General features: G+C 39.5%; 2 protein-coding genes across 3 annotated transcripts in view; one reads left to right on the forward strand and one right to left on the reverse strand.

Moving 5' to 3' along the window:
- LOC138007797 (uncharacterized) overlaps positions 1-57 on the forward strand; it is a 33,638-nt gene extending 33,581 nt beyond the window's left edge. Inside the window, exon 3 of one of the 2 annotated variants that reach the window (XM_068854875.1) lies at positions 1-57. This exon is cut by the window's left edge and continues 1,873 nt beyond it. The gene's annotated coding sequence lies outside the window, so the exon portion shown is untranslated. The other variant, XM_068854874.1, reaches the window with a different exon arrangement.
- Positions 58-6,146: 6,089 nt separating this feature from the next.
- LOC138007799 (LDLR chaperone boca-like) overlaps positions 6,147-10,000 on the reverse strand; it is a 3,971-nt gene continuing 117 nt past the window's right edge. The window contains exons 1-3 of the mRNA XM_068854877.1: positions 9,887-10,000; positions 8,993-9,243; positions 6,147-7,654 (exon numbers count right to left, since the gene is read on the reverse strand). The exon at positions 9,887-10,000 is cut by the window's right edge and continues 117 nt beyond it. Coding sequence (XP_068710978.1) covers positions 7,495-7,654; positions 8,993-9,243; positions 9,887-10,000 — 525 coding nt within the window. The 3' untranslated portion in view covers positions 6,147-7,494. The remainder of the gene's footprint in view (positions 7,655-8,992; positions 9,244-9,886) is intronic.

The raw sequence follows: 10,000 nt of genomic DNA on the forward strand, positions 1-10,000 counted from the left end.
ATTTTTAAATTTATGAAGAGTTTAACCAAGATGTTTCTTTGAATAAAAATTCTCAAGTTTCGAGAGGGTTGTATGATTGCTTGTCGATGGATGTAAAACGAGTTTTTCGGTGATTTTCCCTCACCTACTCCTAACCTCCGAGTGGCTTCGTATCTCAGTTGGTACAGCATGCATTGCACCGGCATTGCAGGGGTCGTGGTTTCAAATCCCCGCCTGAATTTTGCACGTGTCAAGAAGAGACAATTGCGCTCAGATTGTCCAGGTAAGTACGAGGATCATTTCTGTTTTTTGATAATTAATGTCCATGTAACAAAAGAAAAGTCTTTAGTTCGTAGGCTGTATGGGAATTTGATGGTAAAGCTTTGGTACTAAGTCGTTTGAATTGCCCAGCGGAGTCGGCGTTTCTTAGCCCTTGAGGCAGGCTGTTCCACAGAGGGGCCCCGCTATAACTAAGGGGTATTTACATGAGGCCGGGACGAACTCAGACCCGTATGAACTTATACCAGTATGAAATTTTTGCAGCTGTTTACGTGAAGCCGGGACGAGATGCTTAGTGCATGGTTTCGGGATGAAACGATATGTTTTTTTTCTAATAAATATATGGCAGACCCAAAAGCATACAGGCTTGAAATTTCTGGACCCGGTCTGAGATTTGTTGTGATTTACATGAGACCGGTACGAACTCAGACCGGTATAAGAATTTCTCGTCTCGGTTCAGTAGCCGAGACGAATTCACACCGGTTTGAGTTCATTGTCAGGCCGGTCTCATGTCAACGCATAAAAAGAAATATGATCGAGGCCGATACGAACTCATGCCGATCTGAGATCGTTCCAGCCTCATGTAAATACCCCCTAAGACTCCTTTTTCATGGACGGCGGAGCGTATTTTGTATTGGTGGGAGGGAGGGGGGGGGAGGGAAGGCGGCTAACAAGCAAGCGCCAGAGACGCTAACTTGTAAGGGGTTCTTGAAATGCTCGGAAATGCTACTTTTTCTTTCTGTTAGTTTTTAAAATTTTTTAAATAATTTCCCAGCCCCCCCCCCCCCCCCGGCTCCACCGTTCCTGTTTTTAAAGAGTTAGTGCGTGGCTTGGGCAAGTCTAGTACCCCTCTTGGTCTCTCAAATTATATACCGCGCGGCGAGGAATAAAAAGACGCTGTAAATACTCAGGAGTGACTTCATGGACAGTTTTAAACATCGTTAGGATCTGGCTAATAAAAAATTCCAGCTTGTATCAAAAGGCGCTTTCGTAACGGGAGTCTTGCTAGGTTGGATGGTCAAACTGTCCCACTCGAGACTACAGTAATCAAAGTATGCCAAAATGAGAGTATTGTAGATTTGGACCACATCCTTAAGAGAATTTAAGGGACGTACTCCACGCAGAAGTAGAATTTCTTTATTTAAACTCGGTTTAACGCATCTATGAATAAAGAGACTTTGCGGGACAATTCGTCGACAAGTTCGGTCCAAGATACTGAGTTGATCGTCAATAACACGTCCTAGCGACGAACTCCCTGGTGTGATGAACTCTCTTGCATCAATCTCAAACACACCAGTACGATTGTCGTAACGTTAGGTCTTGAATCCTAACTTTGCAAGTTGCAAGTTTTCTTCCAACCAGAGAGTGGTGTCAAACCATTTCTAAATATTAAACAATTCACATATACTCAGGCGCGTAGACCTTTCAATCAGAATTCGAAGATGCCTTTCGTAAGCGGATTGGATGAAGTTCTTTAATCAAATACGGTTCACATTGTAACCAGGTTGACAATCAACACCAACATTTTTAAAATAATTAAGATAGTACGCGCACTCTCATTGGTCAATATCTGTGTTAAGATGAGAGTATGTGACATCATAAGATATCGAAGATATCACAAGTCATTTCACATGCTCATCAATTTGCCAAGAAAGGAAAAAATGCGCACCAAGAGATCATGATCTCTTGTGCGCACATTATAATAATTAGCGTCCTTTCCTTTAATGAGATGCAAATAGATGCAATAGGTAAGAGGCTGAAATTATCACGGTTCAAGAGAGCGGGAGCGGTATTCATGCATCATGCCTCCAAACAAAGGCGCTGATAGTACCGCCATTTGCTGATTTAGCAACAGAACGGGAACGTCAGTGGCGACGTCGCGCGCAGCAAAACTACCAATGAGAATTTAGAATAGAGAACAAAAGAGTGGAGTCTATTCTATTCTGAATTCTCATTGGTGTTTTTTCTGCGCGCGCCGTCGCCACTGACGTTCCCGTTGTGTTGCTAAATCAGCCTAATAAGAAGTTTTCACGTGACGTCATCGCCGCCATGTTGTTGGACGAAAACAAAAGATCTCGGTCTAGCTCCTTTTGTTTCTTATCTACTCTAGAGACATAGATAAGGAACAAAAGGAGCTAATGAGAGATATTTTGTTTTCGTCCACCAACATTTACTTACTATTTTACACCTAAGATACATCTATTACACAGAAAATAAAATAAAAACTATTACAAACAGTGCAAGCTTAATGTAATACAACTACAATACTAACATTTCTACATTACATACAATGCATCATTTATTGACAAAAAAGCTTTTTTGGTCAGTTTCCACTTACAAAGTTAAGAATTTTTCCTGATAGGAAATGTCACATGCCAAATTTTCAAAATTATAATGAAACTTTAGGTAGCTTTGTCAGTGGAAAGATCCAGTCAGAGGTGCTCTATATATAGTTTCAGGTTTTCTCTCACAGAAAAAGCACTCATCGCGATCCTTAACACCCATTTTCATCAACAGTACATTTGTGCCAATAAATAATCTCTCTATATTTTGAGATTTGACCACAGATAACCATTTACCAAACTTTCTAATCTCTAATTTCCATGAAACTGGAATTGCGCTCATAATACCAAAAGCTTGTAAGAAGATTCACTTAAAATTAAACTTATTAATCAATTCAGATGGTTGACACGAAGAAGAAGACAGATTCGTCCACAAGATCACTGACGTAGTGTAATTTTTTTATGTACCACGACCTATGGAACATACCCTGATCCCAGAGGTTTCTCTTGTGCCGCGAGATAGCCGCGAAGAGGCGAATTCGAGTCGCGAAGCGGCAAGAACTTCGAGAAAAGAAACCTCTGGTTCCCTTGGACTTGAATAGGGAGCTTAAGCAACGACAACAGCGACGGCAACGAGAACGTCACAAATTTGCATATTTAGTAGGCAAAAACAATAGCTTTGCACGCCCTGCACGTGCGTTTTTTACTTTTGTCCATTTCTTTGCCGTCGTCAGCAAAACTACAACGTGAAATAGCCAAATTTGAGGTTTTATGGACAACGTCATTACTTGAGGATAAATTTTCATTTTCTGCCCTTAATTGAGCGCTGTCCCTACCAGCGTCATTTTTGAGGAACTACCACACCCCCGTCATATTAAAAAAGTTGAAATAGTAACGAAGCGATTACAATAACACGAATTTATATTTTGAGATGACGTTCTCGTTGCCGTCGCCGTTGTCGTTGCTTAAGCTCCCTAATAGGGAGTTTAAGATCTGCGACGCGACGGTAACGAAAACGTCATTTCAAATTCCAACTTCAGGTTAATTAATCTTTTTCGTCATTATGTTGGCTTATCTAACTTCTAAAAACTAGTGTAACTTTTCCAGGAACTGAATTACGAGGTGCGGTGTTGAAGCTACGACAGAAAATTCAAATTCGCTGCCTTGTGTTCACGTTCTCTGAAAAACTTTAGAATTGGTATTTTCACGTCGTAGATTTGCAGAAAACGTGAAAGAAATGTACAAAAATGAAAAATGCACGCGCAGAACGTGCAAAGCTATTGTTTTTGCTCATTAAATATGCATATTTTGTGACGTTTTCGCTGCCGTCGCGTTGTAGATCTTAAACTCCCTAATCTCAGTTTCACGCGGACGCCAGCTGTCAAACGCGTCAAATCGATAATTACAAAAGGAATCAATGGAAAGTTAGAAATCATGCGTCCTCTCGGTATTACCAATCAAACAAAGCAATCATATTAATTTGCGTGTTTGTAAAAATACCAACCAATTGATGAAAGTGAAATTCAAGTCCAAGGTAACCAGAGGTTTTTCTCTTCTCGTCATTGCGCGGCTCTCTCGTGGCTCAAGAAAAACCTCTCGGACCAGAGTATATAGAAGAAAGATTTACTTTCAATCTTAATAAAAACATTATTCCATAGTGGATGTGACAAGAAGTCACTAGCTGGTTTCTGCAGGTTCACGAAGATAATCTGCCCATGATTCAACTACATTCCTCCAGAAAATATTTTCCACAAAAGAGCAAACAAAGTCTGATAATGATTTTTTGTTCCGGCGGTAACCAAACATCTTCCCAGTAGACACGATTGGAAAACAAGAGTCTCTTCCAGTCTGCCAGGGCCGAAAAATCCATGTAATCGTGATTATTTTTTCAGCTTTGCTAAAAAAGGGACGTGAGCACGCGCATCGATTTTGTTTTCTCATCTCAGTAAACTTTCGCATGGAAACTTGCGTTTTGCGCCTGGGCTGAAATTGAGCATGTTATCGCAACAAAATGTGGCCCTTAAACGATTCAATTCTGTTCATGGGTGTAGAGTATCCAGTAAAATATTCGAGGGTTCTTTTACCCAGTGCTCTGAGCTAAAGATCCAAAAACCGACAGCCAGCAGTCCAGCAATTGACACCAATCCATCACCAATCCTAATTTTATCACTAAAATACTACTCTGTGTTTGATTGGCCACCATAACAGAAGCGCTTCTTTGATTGGTTGAACCTACGGTATAAATTAACGTGTCACACAGCCGGCAAGTGTGCGACACAGTGAAGACTTGCTACGAAGCTACACACGGGGAAGAACTAGAGGCTTTTGGAAAAACACGTTTCTCGTGTTAACACTTAAGCCTTCTTCTCAACAACACTTTGTTGGCTTTGGGGAAAGTCCCCGGACCTGAGGCAGTGAGTGCCAGTCGTGAAGAATAGAGGTTTTCTCGAGTCTGTACAGCGAAGAAGCTCTTCAGCCGAGCTAGACAAGAGGAAGGCTATTTGTCGCAGCAAAGTTATGCAAGTGTCATCTGGCTAATGTTCAACTCAACGGGGCTTACTCTCACTATGTCGCACCATTTTTTTTAAATCTTCGAAAGTCAATAGCCAACATTTATACGCTCCTTAGTCCAAACTTTTAATGTATGACCTTGAAGTTACATGCCACGTGGTTGAAAGATGGCGGCCGTCGAAACGATCGATGCTCTTTTCAGTTTTAGGTTACCTTTTGAAAATTAGTCGATTCGATAGTTATCGTTGAGACTTGTAAATGCCATCAGTCGCTAAAACGAATATAAGAATTGAGATTTTCGTGGCAGGCTATAATTATTCGAGGATTGCGGTGGGATTGCTCAAGTCGTCTTCGACCACGTGCGGCTTTAAATGATTTGCATCCAGGGTTTAATCTTGACTTTACAAATATTTTCACATCAACTTGTGTTTTTAGGGGCGAAAAACCAAGCGAAATGGTTATTTCTTATAAGGGTAAAAGTAACTTATTACTAATTACTAGTGAAGTACCAGGCACCGAGTTATACAAGTTGCTACAAATGAGTTTTCCTCGCACTGTAGCTTTGTGTTGTACAGTAATTTCAGTTGTCTTGACTTAGGTGGTTATTTAGGTGGCAGTCGTATTGATTCCAGGGATCAAAGAGAAAAACGTTATTTAAGTCCTGACAAGAATAATTTGGCCTGCCCATACGCAACACACCACCAACTCCAATTCCTTGTGGATTTGACTAAAATTTGAAGGGTTCCCTTACTCACAATGGTCGTACTTGTTCAAGCTGCATTCACCAGCACATGGTCAACCGATAAATGTTACTGACCCAGTTGCCCCAAAGATGGCTGGCCTCCATTCACAAATAATGATAAAATTGTACAGCATAAAACAAGCCCTTCAGAAGTCAAAAGAGTGAATCAAGATCAAATAACCTAACTTTGCACAGGACTCTCATTTTTATTTGCAAAAAGCATACAAAACTAGGCCCAGGAACCTGATAATCTTTCCAGGAAAAAATAGTTTTTTTAGAGAACAGCTCCAGAAGAGAATGGATCTAAAGATGCAAACATAAGTATGGGCAACATACACAAAATCACATTGATCATTAGAATTTTTGTTTTACCTTCATACATGTAGGTCAAACAATTTAATGGTCTGTGCATTTTGCTTGTGTTTATGTGCAATGCTTAAGTGAAAACCAGTCTTAGAGCAGTAAAAATAATACTGATCAGACATTCAGAAAGAACAATACATCATTTTAAAAAGAGAGTCTTTACACAGAATTCAGGACTACCAGAACACTGTAACCTTAAGAAAGAACAGCTTCTTCTGCAATAAATAAACTACAATATTTTTGCAAAAATATTTAAATTATTATTGCTCATTAGTGGGTGCATCTAATGCTCTCCTTCATTTTTTATAAAGAAAAAAAGTGTACATGTACAATCCTGGATTATTTTTTCCTACCTATTCCTAAAAAGGTTGTGTATTCATAAATTACTGAAAGGTAAATCCTTTTAAGAACTATTAAAGAATTAATGCTACAAACCTAAAGCTGACAAAAAAAATGGCCCCAAACAAAAACTGGGCACACCGAGCTTTCTATCGGTAACAACGGACCTGAATTTCTCTCAAAACTTCGATGGTGAATCTAGGAAAACATACTAATACAGCAAATATTAACACTAAGGGCGCGTTCGATTGACCCTATTCCGGAATAAGAATACATGGAGTGATGATTAAAACAGTATGTTTGGCGTGTTTGGAAGCAGCAAGGATAACAAAAATATGTTTAATTAAAGTAGCATTTTAGCAGATGTTTGACAATTTAATGCAAATCTCCGTAAAATCAAAGGATTTCTAACTTATATTCCATGTATTCCTATTCCAGAATACGGTCAATCGAACGCACCCTAAATTATGAGTTCACAAATGACGGTAATTCAAGGTCACAGAAAAGGAGTTATACTGTGCAGAGGCTAATTGACAACTAAGTTGTCTAAAATATCAAGAAGTGCTTTAGATAGATCAACATCTGCAAAGGAAAAGAAGCCTAAGCCTGCAACACAGCATCTCTTTTTGGAAGACCTGCTCAATGTTTAATATTCTTTTCAGTTGGTCACTGCAGTCAAACAAATTGAGAGAGGAAGTGTTGCCTGACCAAAGCTACACAGCTGCATAAGAGAATGAGCCTACTAATACCAGTAAATATTATTGAAAAAGGGTGAATGACTGAAGATCTTATGAGCTCTCAGTGGTATATCAAGTTCATTGTGACAATTCAATTTCTGGCAACTCACGCTTTACAATTACAAGTATATCAAAACAGAATTTTAAAAACATCATTTTACAACTTTGGAAGAAAGCTACCCCATGGTATTGAACTATATCAAACTTTCTTTTGCTTTGCAAAATGTGTTTGGTAATCACCAGGCACAGGAACTTCGGTTTGTCAAAGCTCAGTTTTCACCTTTCCTCCAGCTCCTGGAAACTGCTGATTATCAAACTCAACCAATTCACAGTCTGGCTGGGTAATTAAAAAATCTTTGATGTCCCAAGCAAGGCTGCCATCTTTTATCATAAACAATACACGATTATCTGCCACAAGATACCTAAAAACAACAAGGATAGCGACACATGAAGACATACAATGTATACAATGACTAAGCTCAAGTAAGTTCCTGTAACCAAGAAACAGCAGCCAAGTCAGTAAAACTTGTAATAGTCGAGCCAGGTTGGTACTGTGGTGAGAGCACTTGCCCTTGCCTGAAATTGAAAACCTCTCAGACATCATAAGGTATGCATAACTGTGAAAATTCCTCTGAAAGCCACAAAATAGAGGTTCCCCCCCCCCCCCCCCCTTCCCAATCAATGTTGAAATTGACTAGGAAATGTATGTTCACAATAAATACAGTAACTCTTCATTTGGCAACATTGTTCTGGGGGAAGGGGGCAATTATTAAAACTATTTATTTAAACACATATTAAATGAAAGGTGTTACAATTGAACCCACTGGGAACTCAGAAAAATCCGAGCCCCAGATGGGATTCGAACCCACGACCTCCGTGTTCTAGTACGGATGCTCTAACCATTGAGCTACTAGGGACTCTATGGTGAGCAAGGGTGAAATGTGGGTATTTGACTCGAGCTGCATCACGCAGCCACAGAGTCAAAATATCGACTGACAGCATAGCTCATAACTGCATCCAGTTCCTGTATTTCTGTGAATGATGCAACCAACCAATCACCAAAGTGAGCGAATGTGAGAGAATCTTTAACACATGCAGTTATGAGCTATGCTGTCAGTCGATATTTGACTCTGTGGCTGAGTGATCCAGCTCGAGTCAAATACCCACATTTCACCCTTGCTCACCATAGAGTCTCCAGTAGCTCAGTGGTTAGAGCATCTGTACTAGAACACGGAGGGTCGTGGGTTCGAATACCATCTGGGGCTCGGATTTTTGCGAGTTCCCAGTGGGTTCAATTGTAACATCTTTCATTTAATATGTATTAATTTAAAAGAAAACCAACTTAAATGGGTGAGTGTCCCAAGACTTTTGCCTCACGATTGTAGTTAGTACTTATAACATTGGTATAATTGCTCCAAATTGAAGCTAGTTGTTAATTTACAAACAGACAACAGCACCAAATTGGTATTTTGCCAAGTTCAAACCTTAGATATACCAAGATAATCTATTCTTTTTTCCAAAAAATACAGGTCCCAAATTTCTTCTCACCTAATAGGTATGTAAACCACTGTACACAAGTTAGAAAGCAGGGAACATTTTTCTCAAACATGAATCCAAGCAACAATATAGCTCCATTCAATTGAATTAAATTAAATTTAGCTTCATTCACAATGCAGATAACGAAAGTCAAATTACACAAAGTACAAATCATTTTCCAACCAAACTGTACCATGATATTATTTATACACTGTCAATACTACCTTTCCAATTGATACTGTGCATTAAACAAACTGGACTGCCATCTTCCAGTAATCTGCTCTGCTTCCTTCTTCGTTGGATTTCCAGTAATAGTTACAAACAGCATCACCACTTTTCCCTTTTTCGCTAGTTTCATAAGAGAAATTGGATCATCTTTGAACTGTGTTGGATCAAAAGCAGGGCCTGGTTGGGGCGGCTTCCGTGGATCATTGTCATCATATCGATCTTCTTCATCTATATCTTCATCATTATCCTTTAAAAAGGAGAGTATCAGTTTGTGACCTTTTCCATCTTAACTCCACATTTTCAGTGAGACAATAACAAGCTAATAAATATTAGATATTGCACAGGGGTTGCACAACAGTGAGAGCACTTGCATCCCACCAATGTGGCCCAGGTTTGATTCCCAGAATAAATCACCCCAGACCGCCTTAAGAGCTCACACCAGCCGTACTCCCCTTCCACAGCGATGGAGTGTCCCACACAGGAATCAAATCTACCATTTCTGAAACACTAATTGGATGCCCTAAGCACGAAACTACAAAACTTTCATGAGATTATGGATCACTTTGTTAAAGTTGTTGTCTAATATGCCCTCAAAATATATCTTTTACAGGGGTTAGGTGTGAAGGAAATTTTCAAGTTACATTGCAAACTTGATAGTCAGACTAGAGTCATGAATAACAATCCCACTTTCAGAGTATTAAAATGCAAGCTTTGCAGTTAACTGATCGTGAGGAGCAGCTGTGAGGCGATCTTTTATAGTCAATTAGAAACACAAAGATTGGTTCGAAACTATACATTCAATTTATCCCAACTCTTTTCAGAGCTAGGCTGTGCATCACCCCTTAAATTATTCTCCCAAAGAAGCGTAGAGTGTAAAGTGATGTGCTTACTTCCCATTGGTCGTAGAGTTTAAACAAATCTCCTTCATTGTAGTCCACAACATTTTTTCCAATCCTATTATCCTTTTCCTTCCTCTTGTTTGGTTCTGATTTCTCTTTTTCTCC

This window comes from Montipora foliosa, chromosome 6, assembly GCF_036669935.1.
Source record: "Montipora foliosa isolate CH-2021 chromosome 6, ASM3666993v2, whole genome shotgun sequence".
In the NCBI taxonomy this organism is placed as follows: domain Eukaryota; kingdom Metazoa; phylum Cnidaria; class Anthozoa; order Scleractinia; family Acroporidae; genus Montipora; species Montipora foliosa.